Source organism: Grampus griseus (assembly GCF_964374135.1).
Source record: "Grampus griseus genome assembly, chromosome: 3".
NCBI lineage: Eukaryota > Metazoa > Chordata > Mammalia > Artiodactyla > Delphinidae > Grampus > Grampus griseus.
Window position 1 is genome coordinate 171,801,383 of NC_139019.1, and position 12,492 is coordinate 171,813,874.

The window sequence follows — 12,492 nt, forward strand, 5'->3', positions numbered from 1 at the left end:
GGGATCCCTCCCACGTAAAGGACTTGTACTCAAATTCCTGCCCCGCCATCTGCTTCTAGAGGGAACGCAAGTGAGGTGGGGCTATTGCCTCTAGCTTGCTTGTCTGGAAGAGTTTTCACAACAAGGGGATTATGGGGACTTCCCTGGAGGTCCAGTGGTTAAGGCTCTGTGCTTCCACTGCAGGGGGCATGGGTTCGATCCCTGGGCAGGGAACTAAGATCCCGCATGCCGCACGGCACAGCCAAAAAAAAGGAAGGGGATTGTGGTGAGTGGGCCTGAGAGCTACCCCAGGAGGGGAGAGAGAAAGCGTGAGGACAAGGATTGCCCGGGCTCGTGTCCTTCTCAGCCACTTGGTGAGACCTCCATTCTGAACCTCGGTTTTCTCATCTGTAAAGTGGGGCTGCCCAGCACCTGCCCTGGTTGGAGGAGACCCTGTGCCCAAGAAGCCCCGCCCCCTGGAGCCCAGCGGACAGAAGGTGAGATAAGGCTGGTCCAGATGAGCTTTACTGAGCCCTCCCTAGCAGGCCAGGTGTTTCAGCCGCCAGCAGTGCTGCCGGTAGTGGAATCCGTGTCTGTGGTGGGGCCAGATGCACATGACTTCAGTGCTGGACTCGAATTGGCAGGAGACAGGCAGCTTGGGCACCGAGGTGCTGCTGGTGGCTTTAGTTATGGGCCGTTTCTGATGCCGTCTGCTGGACTTGGGGGCTGAGGCCTCTGGTCCATCGGGGGTCTTGTTGGGGGGCTGAGGGGGGATGGTGATGCCACTGGGAGACTGCACAAGGTGGGGTCCCTGGCTGGAGGAGGTGCTGGGACGCTGTGCAGAGCCTGAGGACCGGTGGGACGTCTGGGAAGGGCCAGAGGAAGTGATGGAGGGCTGGGCGCGCTGCTGGCCGTGGACCTGGGGCTGTCGGGGGGACTGGGACTGCCCGGGAGCCTGGGGCTGCCCTGGGGCCTGGGGCTGGCTGGAGGAGTTGGCTCGAGACAGAAGCCCACCCCGGAGCTTGCTGGGCAGCTGGGTGCCATTGGCAGAGCCAGTGGCAGGGGATTGAGGCTGGGAGTGGCCCAAGTTGGTGCAGCTCCTGAGGGCTGGCTTGCTTGGGGACGAGGGGCTGGTGGTGGACTCCACTGGGGAGTCGGCTGGGGAATCCACGGAGGACTTGGAGTGTAACGCGTCCTCCAGCTGGCCGGCCGGCTTTTCTGCACAGGGGCTGGGCAGGGACTTCACCTGTTCTTCGGGAGCTGAGTCACGCTTGCTTTGACTGTGGAGAGAGTGCCCTGAGGGTGAGTGAGGCGGGTCTGGCTGTGTCCAGGGGCCCAAGGGCTGCGCTAAGCCGGTGGAGACTGGGACAGAGGCTGCTGGGGACTGCCGGGGGCCAGCTTCACTTGAGTGGCCAACAGCCGGCCTTGGCAGGGAGAGAGGCAGGTGCCGGCACTCACACACACACGCACGCACACACGCACGTGCGCACACACGTGTGGGCCCTCCCTACCTCCCAGGGGCGGGCATTACGTACAGTCGGCTCCGAGGGCAGTGAGGGGCCCACTGCCGCAGCCGCCGGGGTGATGAGAGCCCGGCTGCGGGCCAGGGCCTGCAGGACTGGTTCCGGAGAGCGTAGGAGACAGAGGCGGACAGTGAGAGGGGAAGATTTAGCGAGCACCCAGCGGAGGCGGTCCAGACGCCAGACAGAGCCCAGTCAGAGTCAGGAGGACAGCAGGCAGGAATGAAGGTGAGTGGGGCAGGGGGAGCCGGGAGGCAGACAGACAGACAGAGACCGGAGAGACAGACACCCCTCGCCCTGCGAGCACGCACTGTCCCTCGTTATTCCGGACGCCACGTCCAGGGTCCGCCCGCTGAGGTCGCTCGCGATGCTGTCCACGGCCTCGTGATACTTTAGAAACAGTGGGCGTATGACGCGATGATACAGCACGAGAGCCCCGTTCCAGGGGCCAGGAGCCATGCAGAACAACAGGAAGGCGCACTGCGGACACAGGGCAGGAGTTCCACTTGGCCCCACTCTGTGCCTCGGGTTGGGGGGGGTCTCCTCCATCAGATGCTGGGCTGGGGTGGACCTGGCCACACTCATCAGACACCCCTGGGGATGGGCCTGGCCTCCGCATCAGACACCCCTGGGGATGGGCCTGGCCTCCGCATCAGACACCCCTGGGGATGGGCCTGGCCTCCGCATCAGACACCCCTGGGGATGGGCCTGGCCTCCGCATCAGACACCCCTGGGGATGGGCCTGGCCTCCGCATCAGACACCCCTGTGGATGGGCCTGGCCCCCGCATCAGACACCCCGGGGATGGGCCTGGCCTCCGCATCAGACACCCCTGTGATGGGCCTGGCCTCCGCATCAGACACCCCTGGGGATGGGCCTGGCCTCCGCATCAGACACCCCTGGGGATGGGCCTGGCCTCCGCATCAGACACCCCTGGGGATGGGCCTGGCCTCCGCATCAGACACCCCTGGGGATGGGCCTGGCCTCCGCATCAGACACCCCTGGGGATGGGCCTGGCCTCCGCATCAGACACCCCTGTGGATGGGCCTGGCCTCCGCATCAGACACCCCTGTGGATGGGCCTGGCCTCCGCATCAGACACCCCTGTGGATGGGCCTGGCCTCCGCATCAGACACCCCTGGGGATGGGCCTGGCCTCAGCATCAGACACCTCTGTGGATGGGCCTGGCCTCCGCATCAGACACCTCTGTGGATGGGCCTGGCCTCCGCATCAGACACCTCTGTGGATGGGCCTGGCCTCCGCATCAGACACCCCTGGGGATGGGCCTGGCCTACCCCGTCAGACACCCCTGGGTACCCGCTCCTGGGAACCCCAGCCACCACGGTGTGTCCCGGGTGGTGCCCACCTTGCCCGCGTAGTAGAAAGGGAACCAGGACAGAAGTAGATCGCTGAAGAACTCGGCCAGCCCAAACAGGCCGTACACCACCCAGTAGGTAAGCCACACAGTGTCGTCTTCTTTGCTTGGGCTTTCGATAGCTTTGATCCTGGGGGAGGCAAGGCAGGGTCAGGGGCTGCTCAGAGCCCCAGACGCCCCTCCCCGCGCCCCCAAACCAGCGGGCACTCACGAAGCATATGCGGGGTATGCAAAGCCGATGAGATTGCACAGCAGAGACGCCCCGTACCCGAACAGAAGATACAGGCTTAGCAGAGCGGCGGCTCCTGCGGAGAGGGGGCTGGGTGTGGGCTGCACGTGCTGAGCCCAGTCTCCAGAGCCCCCTTGGCCTGGCCCATGCAGCCTGCATCCATCACTCCTCCCAGAAGCCTCGGCGGCCCCTCTAGGAGGGGTTATTGCCCTGCAGCACCTGGGCAACCCTCATCGTGGCCCTGAACCCCACTAACATGTCAGTTTCCACCGCGGGACTGTGAGCTCCCCAAGGGCAGGCCGGCACCTTAGGACTGGTCTGTACTGAGTGGCTGCCCCGTGTTTGTTGAATGAATATGTGATCTCTGCAATTATAACCACCTCACTCTGGGTCCTACAGGAGGAGCTGAGCACAAGAGGCTAGAGTTTGAATATAAGTAAATGGGAGAAAAACCAAGGCCTGATTCCTGGAGAGCGGAGAAAGGCAACAATTTCTAACTTTTTTCTTAGTCCAGGGTCTCTTCCCCTCACCACTGCTGACTCTGGGGCGGGGGGAACCACCCTGGGCACTGCATCTGGGGTGTGGAGCAGCATCCCTGGTCCCTACCCACTTGATGCCAGGAGCCCCCCACAGTCGTGACCATTAGATGTCCCCAGACATCGACCGGTGTCTCCTGGGGGCTGCACGGCCCCCTCTGAGAGCCCTTGTCTTAGTGGGAGGATGCAAAGCGCCGTATTGAGAGTCCCCCTGACTGAGGAGGGCTCTCACCCACTATGAGACACCTAGCAAGTGTCTCTCTGCTTCCAGCCTCAGTTTCCCCAACTGTCAGTGGGGCGGGTAGTGGCCCTGTCTCCTAGGGCTGCTGTGGAGTTAGCTAAACAAGACTCAGTAGAAGGGACCCCGCCCTACACGTCTAGGGAACCCCTTTCGGTGGCCCAAGCACACTCCCAGCAATGAGGGCTCAGAGGAGAACGGTGTGGGGGATGGGGGCCAGGAGCGTTAGCCACTCTGAAATCATAATGGTCGCTGCTGCATTTATGAAGCGCTTCTTGTGTGCAGGTCTCTGTCCCTCCCTGCTCTGTCTCATTCAACAGCCAGGACGAAACGGAAGCTGGGGGTGGGGGTGGCGGAAGAGGCTCATGCTCATCACTCGGGGAGCCTCTGGCTCCTGGGAGCATTTACAGCCTCTTCCCCCACCTCCAGGCTGTTATCTGCAGAGAGAGACAGAAGCCACTAGTGGACCAAAGGGCAGAGTTCTCTCCACCCTCCCCTCCACCTGCATTAGCCTTTATCCTGGGGGTCTGGGGGGTCAGGAGAGGGAGGGGAATCCCCAGCTGGTCCTGGGAGGCCTGGTCACTGCCTCTTCTGGGTTTCCTCCTCAGTTACCTGGGAGGGGGTATTTTGGCTGTCTCAGGCCGGTGGGGCCCAAGGGTTCCGACATCTGGGAGAGGGGGGTGGGGGAAATGGCACCCCTTCCCTGGCAATTGCTGCTAGTTGGGGAGAAGCAGCTCTCCCAGGGCCCCTCTCCGCTCAATCCCTATTCCTGCAGCCTCAGCAAAGGGAGGATGACCTTGGACATGGGCGGGGACAGTCCAATCAGCAGCATACGGGGTTGGGGTGGGGTGGGGGTGGATGCTCCAGACAGGGCAGACAGCAGGGGCAGCCTCCCACTCCAGGCCTCGGTTTCCTCCCTGTGACCCCCCAGCCTACCCAGCAGGCCCCTCCCAACAGGCCCCTCCCCTGTGTTCTATGACCTAAATTCCCCACCCACTGGTATCAGGGATGTTGAAAAACAGGCAGGAGGTCAAGGGCTTGCTCTCAGGGGCAGGTCCCTGGCTGACCCGACACAGATTGGGCACTAGGAAGCTGGGGGGACAGGTTTTGGACCTTCCTTGGGCTGTCTGGCATGGGAATCCCCCAGCTGGCAGGGAAATGGGAGGAAAGGGGACTCTAAGGATCTGTACACAGGGCTCAAAACACGTGGCATGTCCTCAGCCAGAGCTGCCCCCCAGTGTCCGAACAAAGTGTCCTGTGATTCATTCCAGGGGGGCTTCCTGGAAGAGGTGGCAGAGGGCAGTCGGGTCTGAAGCACCAAAAAAGAGGGGAGGCACTTAAGGGACACTTACTGGACAGTTTCAGAGGGTGGCAGGGGCCACCCAAGGTCATTGAGGAAGAAAGGCAGAGGAGGGACTGGAATGGAAGTGACAATTGGGGTGGCTGGACCTCCCTCTCCGTGGGCCCCATCCAACCCTTCTTCAACCCCACCACAGCAGTCAAACAACCCAACTCCGGACGGGGGAGGGGAGAGGGCAGGCCAAGGGCAGGGGTAGGGGGTGATATTAGCAGGAAAACAACCTGAGGGGAGGTGGGAGTGACCCTTCCCCTCCATGTCTGGAGCATCCCCTGGGAAAACGGGAAGATCTCTACACTTGCTTCCATGCTGGAGTCCATCCGGGAAGAGGGTGGCAAGACTGGCAGGGCACTGGCTGCCTACCTGCCCCGTCCTCCCCCGGGGCCAGTAGGACAACTGGAAGAACCGGACTTCTGCCTGGCGGGCACCCAGGGCCCGGAGGGAGGGAGCAGAGGACGGCTGCGGGGCCGAGAGAGGGGGTGGTCCTCGACCGAGGTCGCACAGCGGGGGCGGGGAGGGGCTGCAGGTAGACCCAAGGTCCCGGTCCACGACCCTACCCGGAATCGCAGTCTCCTTCCTGAACTGTGGGCGCGCCCCGCCGCCTGAGCTGGACCCCGCAGCCGGAGCTGGCCGGAGGGTGCAGGTCCGAGGCCCCGGTAGCCCACGGCCTCAGTGTGCCCGTCGGTGAAATGGGGCGGCGGCCCCGAGAGCCCCCCCGACGGCTCACCCGCGGCCAAGTACCGCTTGTCGACACCGGTCTTGGCTTCGAGCGCCCCTAGCGCTTCGGTGGCCAAATTCCTCTGTTCCAGAAAGCGCTCGAAGCGCTGGCGCAGGCCATCCATGGCACCGGCGGGCCCGGGGCTGGCAGCTTGAACTTGACCGCCACCCCGTGCACCTGCCGTAGAGCCTGCGCGCTGCCTTCCGTCCACGCGAGCCGCACCGCCGGACCCCGGGGCCACTCTCCGCCCCCGGGCTGGTCTCCGCCCCTGGGCTGGTCTCCGCCCCCGGGCTGGTCTCCGCCTCCTGTCCCCCTCTCTGGCCAATGGGAGGGCAGGGAGGACAAAGGAGGTGGGGCCTGCCCCGTCTCCTCCGCCGCATTGCCCCAGGGCTGGCCGCGGCTGCCGCAGCCGCCCCTTTGGAGGAAGGGGGCGGGGCGCGGGGGCTGAGGACGCCGATTGGCCCAGCGGTAGCGGGACGTAACTGATTGGAGGGGCGGGGTCATGGCCGGGGATTATTCGCTGAGCCGTTGTGGGTGGAGCTGGGTGAGGAGAGAAGAGTGCTCGGGAGGCGGAGCTGGTGGGAGGGGCTGGAGAAAGGCCAGAGCTGATTGGAGAAACGAGAAGAGATTTATTAGCAAAAACAGGGAGGGGGCGGGGCTGAACGTAAAGGAGGAGGGACGGAATCTGAAAGGCAGGGTGGGGCGGAGCTAAGATGAGGAGGTGGGACTTATTCGAAAGAGCAATTCTGGTTGGACCAGGGAGGAGGCAAGGCTTATTCTAGGGGGAGGGGGTGTATAGGGAAGTAGGCGGGGCAAAATAAGGGGCGGGGTCAATTATAGCAACAGTGAACCCGCACCTCTGGGTCAGAAGAATTGGTGAATCATTGTACAAATGGGGAGACTGAGGCTCCAGAGGGTTCGAGTCTGCGGAAGAATAGGGTGGGCATGCCTCTCCCCCACCCTGCTGTCAGATCTTCGCGCCCATCAAGTTGGGGAGCTGCAAGGCCCCCTGGGAGTTGAAGGCTTTCAGGGGTTGCTATGGCGCCGGGGGCGGGGCGGGCGCTTGGGCCATCTCGGCGGTTTGGCCAGGAGGAGGGGCTTTTCTGAGGCCCCGCCCCCGCCGGCATGCGGCCCGCCCGGAGTGCGCTCTGGCTGCGCCTGACCTTGGCCTTGGGCCTGGCACTCGTTGGCCCCATGGCTGTGGGTTGGGCCTCACCCCGGGCTCCCATCTATGTCAGCAGCTGGGCCGTGCGGGTGTCCCAGGGTTACCAGGAAATCGAGCGCCTGGCGCGCAAATTCGGCTTTGTCAACCTGGGGCCGGTGGGTGGGACCCGGAATGACGAGAGGGGGCGAGGGCTGGACGACCCCAGACCCCGGCAGATGAGAGGGTACCTCGCTAGGTTCCCCAGATATCAAGGACCCCCCAGCTCACTACTGCCTAGACCATCTCCAGATCCTGGGACCCTCAGAGGGCATCTGAAGCTCCCACCTGGGCACCTGGTTGAGGGAAACATAAGGAAGGGGGGCTGGCCCCTGTCCTGGGAGGGACTCCATCAGGGGTACCAGGTCCCAGCCATGTAGCTGCTCCCCTTTATTCCCAGATCTTCCCTGATGGGCAGTATTTCCATCTGCGGCACCGGGGTGTGGTCCAGCAGTCCCTTACCCCACACTGGGGCCACCGCCTGCGCCTGAAGAAAGACCCCAAGGTGAGCCTGGCCTTGAGGCTGCCTCCTGAGGGATGTCAGCACCTCTCGTTATTCTTGTAATTGTAATAAATGTCTGTGTGACCTTCGGCAAGTCACCAGCTCTCTCTGAGTCTTGGTGTCCATTTGGCCCCCTAGTCTATACAGTGGGGAGTCAAATGGGGAAGATCTGTGCAGAGCACTCACCCCAGGGCAGATGCACTGTCAACAATTTCTTGTCACCTCCCCTTCCCTCCTCTATCTCACCCTGAAAGATCAAAGTTCCCAGGTACCCCATAAAGAGGCTGGGTTGGGGGAGGGGGTGCTGATTGGTAAGGAGGCAAGAAGCATGACAGCTGGAAACCCCACCAGGAGCACTGGGACAGAGAGAAGTGGTTGGTTTGAGACGTGGTTTGCAGGACAGAGGCCAGGATTGGATGTGTGGGACAGAGAGAAATCACGATCTGGAGCTGAGAAAACGGGGAGAAGGTGGCCGTGATTGCTGAGATGGGGACGGGGGAATATGAACCAGGTTGGGGGGGTATTGGGAGCAGAACAAGGAAAAAGGGGAAAGGGCAAAGGTCTGAGAAAGGGTGGCCTGGGGCAGGCAGAAGGGCATGTGCAAAGGCCCTGGGGTGAGGCAGCCACTGTGGCTGCAGCAGAGGAAGGCTGCTGGGGGCCAGACAGGCAGGGGGCCTTGTGGGCTTTGGAGAGGTGTTGGACAGGCACAGGTTTCACAGAGAGGGTTCCACAGAGAGTAATGCTGCAGTGTGCCAAGAATGGGCTGTAGAGAGGCAGCAGGGCAGGGCTGCTGGAAGACCAGGGAGGAGGTGGGTGTGGCCATACAGGGGTGTCCTGCACCAGGGAGGGTGCGGTTGAGAGAAGTGAATACTGCAAGGGGATAAGGGCATGTCTTGGGGAGAGGGATTCTAGAGCAGGGATGGGGACGGGGGCAGGGGTGGGACCCCAGGAGCCACAGCCACCCTGAATAGCAGCCACCACATGTCTGTGGGCCACAGGGGATGGGTGCTCTGAGGGCTTCAGTCCCCTCCGGAAGCAGAGCCCCAGGCACATGGGGACCCCCAAGAGCAGCCCCAGCAAACACGGGGTCCCTGGCCCCATCGCACACCATGTGGGCCCCAGGACATGTAGGTGACAGCCCAGACACATTAAGTCTCAGGCCCACACCGCTGACCCTTGGCAGATCCAGGGAAGAGGCCGATGCCAGACCCTGGAAGCAGATTTGGGCCCTTTGACCAGGAATTGGTGGAAGGGCTGAGGGCCAGGGCCCTCTAAAGCAGCCTGGTGTGAGGGCAGGAAGCTGGGAGGAGGGTGGGCTGCTCGAGGGTCCAGCCTCTCCCGTGGTGTGGTCTCCCCACCCCCAGGTGCAGTGGCTCCAGCAGCAGACGGTGCAGCGGCGGGTGAAACGCTCCTTGGTGGTGCCCACGGACCCCTGGTTCTCCAAGCAGTGGTACATGGTGAGCTGGCCAGGCTGGACGGCGGGGCCAGGCCAGGCCAGAGCCCCACTGACCCCGGCCCCGCCTTGCACAGAACAAGGAGGTGCAGCCGGACCTGAACATCCTGCAGGTCTGGAGCCAGGGGCTTTCTGGCCAGGGCATCGTGGTTTCTGTCCTGGACGACGGCATCGAGAAGGACCACCCAGACCTCTGGGCCAACTATGTGAGCCTGTGGGGCTTGGGTGGGGGCTGCCCCAGGTCCCACGGCTGGTCGCAGCCCCTCATGTCTCCACCCCCCAGGACCCCCTAGCCAGCTACGACTTCAATGACTATGACCCGGACCCCCAGCCGCGATACACATCCAGTGATGAGAACCGGTGAGCCCAGCATCCCACAGGGCATGGGGGCAGCCCCCACTACCCTACGAGGGGCCAAGGGGCTGTGACGGGCACCTGTCTCTGTCCTGGCGCCAGGCATGGGACCCGCTGTGCTGGGGAAGTGGCAGCGACGGCAAACAACAGGTTCTGTGGTGCTGGCGTCGCCTACAATGCCCGAATTGGAGGTACTCAGGCCAGGAGGGTGGTGGGGCGCCTCTTGGCCCCACACTAGCCACTGGGCCATGTCAGGGCCCCAGGCTAAGGGTCGGGGAGAGCTGAAACCCCCACAGACACCTCCATCCCCAGGGCGGGGAGAGTGCGGGGCGCAGGCGGGGTGTTCACCAAGGCCACCTGTGCAGGGGTGCGCATGCTGGACGGCACCATCACTGATGTGATCGAGGCCCAGTCGCTGAGCCTGCAGCCGCAGCACATCCACATCTACAGCGCCAGCTGGGGCCCCGAGGACGACGGCCGCACAGTGGATGGCCCGGGCATCCTCACCCGAGAAGCCTTCAGGCGCGGCGTGACCAAGGTGAGCTGGTATGGGGCACGGAGGGCCTGGGCCAGCATGCAAGGCCCACACCCCGTCCCCGTCTCTGGCCTGGTTCTCCATCTGCAGGGCCGAGGCGGGCTGGGCACCCTTTTCATCTGGGCGTCGGGCAACGGCGGCCTGCACTATGACAACTGCAACTGTGACGGCTACACCAACAGCATCCACACGCTCTCGGTGGGCAGCACCACCCAGCAGGGCCGCGTGCCCTGGTACAGCGAGGCCTGCGCCTCCACGCTCACCACTACCTACAGCAGCGGCATTGCTGCCAACCCCCAAATCGTGAGCGCCCGCCCCACCCGGTGCCCTGCCTTCCCTCCTGTCCCCTACCTTGCCTCTTCCCAGGGCTGCCCGGTTCACGTCTGACACATAGACTGGGGTTCAGGGACCAGGCCCCACGGTTGGCGCCCCTTCACATGCCCTCGTGTCTCACAGGCAGGGCTGGCAGCTGGGCGGCTGTGTTCACGGCCCCAGACATGCTGTCGTGCTCTGAGGTGCCTCTTCCTTGGAGCACTTGGGCCGTTTTGAACAAGGGCTGGGTTTTCCTGTGCACCAGGCGCCTGAGTCCCTCTCTGTGCACCCAGGTCACAACAGACCTGCACCACCGGTGCACAGACAAGCACACGGGCACCTCGGCCTCCGCCCCGCTGGCTGCGGGCATGATCGCCCTGGCTCTGGAGGCCAAGTAGGTGATGGAGGGGTCCTGCCTACTGCCGGAGCTCCCCAGTGTGGCCCCGGCTCACCCTCCCTCACCCACCCCCAGCCCGTTCTTGACGTGGAGGGACATGCAGCATCTGGTGGTCCGGGCGTCCAGGCCAGCGCAGCTCCAGGCCGAGGACTGGAGGACCAACGGCGTGGGGCGCCAAGGTGCGGCAGAACGGGTGGGGTTGGGGACGCCACGCCCACAGGGCGATGACCACGCCCCTCCACACAGTGAGCCACCACTACGGCTACGGGCTGCTGGACGCCGGGCTGCTGGTGGACTTGGCTCGCTCGTGGCTGCCCACACAGCCCCAGAGGAAATGCATCATCCGCATCGTGCACACCCCCACGTGAGCGCCCTCCTCTGCCCCCTGCACGCCCGCATCTAACCCCAGCCACGTCCCCACTGCCACGTCCCCAGACCTCTCCCCCCACCCTGGTGGGTGGACACGTGGAGGCAGGCCCCGAGGTCTCAGTTCACCCATCTGTACAAGGAAAGGGCAGGATCTGAGCCCAGACCCTGCCTGCTGGCCGCCCATCTCCCAGCAGGCCAGCAGGAGGGGCCCTCACCTCACGTGCTGCAGCCCCCAGCCCCATCCTGCGGGTGATGCACGTGAGGAAGAACGTGTCGGCCTGCTTCGGCCACGCCAACTACATCCGCTCGCTGGAGCACGTGCAGGTGCAGCTGTCCCTGTCCTACAGCCGCCGTGGGGACTTGGAGATCTCGCTCACCAGCCCCATGGGCACCCGCTCCACGCTTGTGGCCATCAGGTGCGGGGGCAGGGGACCGGGCCACAAACTCTCTTTCCTGAGTAACCCCACGAGGAGGAGACAAGTGCCCCGTGGGGTCAGGCGGGCTGGACCCCACCCCTTGGCATCACAGACACTTACTGTGCTCGCGGCTGCTCAGGACTCTGGTTGTGAAGCCCCCCTCATCCCCCTGCCTGCCTGTCTGTCCCAGACCCTTTGACGTCAGTGGCCAAGGCTACAACAACTGGATCTTCATGTCCACCCACTTCTGGGACGAGGACCCGCGCGGCTTGTGGACCCTGGTCCTGGAGAACAAGGGCTACTATTTCAACACAGGTGAGAGCCGGGCACAGGCTGGGGCTCGAGCCCCACCTGCCCCATGCTCTGGAGCTGGCGGCCTCCTTACTGCCCCCAAGCCCAAGGCACAGGGCTCCCGCTGGTGTCCTCTGAGAGACTGAGCACACAGGGCTGGCATGTAATTGGTGTCTGGTTACCAGTGCACAGTAGGGGTTCAGGTATTAGGGGCAGGAGGTATCCAGTTACCAGCGCTTAGAGGGTACTGGGCGACCCTGGGCACCATCTGAGTCTGGGGATCCGGGGAGGGTGTGGGCCCAGAATGTCAGGACGAGGCTGCCGACAGCCTTTCCCTCTTCTCCCCGTGCCCACCACGACCCCTGCCCAGGGATGCTGTACCACTACACGCTGCTGCTCTATGGGACAGCCGAGGACATGACGGCGCGGCCCTCGGGCCCCCAGGGGACCAGCAGCGCGTGTGTGCAGCGGGACACAGAGGGGCCGTGCCAGGGTGAGTGCCCGGTGCCGCATGGCCCACCTGCTGGGAGGCGGCAGGTGGGCAGCGTGCGTGTGCGGCCTGGGACAGGGAACGGGCGGGCCGGGGCAGCAGGTCGTGGCCTCACAGCCCGGTGGACGTGTCCCTCCCTCGTGCAGAATGCCAGAGCCCGGCCTACCTCCTGGGCCACCTCTGCCTCACCTACTGCCCACCGAGGTACTTCAACCACACCCA

General features: G+C 63.9%; 2 protein-coding genes across 3 annotated transcripts; one reads left to right on the forward strand and one right to left on the reverse strand.

Annotated features, from left to right (window-relative positions):
* Positions 1–496: 496 nt before the first annotated feature.
* Positions 497–6,170, reverse strand: REEP6 (receptor accessory protein 6). Of its 2 annotated transcripts, none has more exons than XM_082650936.1 (5): positions 5,960–6,170; positions 3,084–3,177; positions 2,864–3,002; positions 1,811–1,979; positions 497–1,259 (listed from the first exon to the last, which is right to left on the reverse strand). In XM_082650936.1, exons 1-5 carry the CDS (start codon positions 6,072–6,074, stop codon positions 1,222–1,224), a joined length of 555 nt encoding a protein of 184 aa, XP_082507062.1. In that variant the 5' UTR covers positions 6,075–6,170; the 3' UTR covers positions 497–1,221. The 2 variants fall into 2 exon arrangements, with proteins under 2 accessions (XP_082507062.1, XP_082507063.1); XM_082650937.1 differs by lacking the exon at positions 497–1,259 and adding an exon at positions 1,268–1,597.
* A 905-nt stretch (positions 6,171–7,075) lies between these two features.
* Positions 7,076–12,277, forward strand: PCSK4 (proprotein convertase subtilisin/kexin type 4; the record flags this gene model as incomplete). The annotated part of the gene is made up of 13 exons (XM_082651599.1): positions 7,076–7,270; positions 7,552–7,656; positions 9,018–9,110; positions 9,184–9,312; positions 9,390–9,466; positions 9,563–9,651; positions 9,826–9,998; positions 10,086–10,298; positions 10,601–10,701; positions 10,780–10,883; positions 10,951–11,068; positions 11,310–11,489; positions 12,151–12,277. The coding sequence occupies 13 exons, from the start codon at positions 7,076–7,078 to the stop codon at positions 12,275–12,277; spliced, it is 1,704 nt and encodes a 567-aa protein (XP_082507725.1).
* Positions 12,278–12,492: the final 215 nt, after the last annotated feature.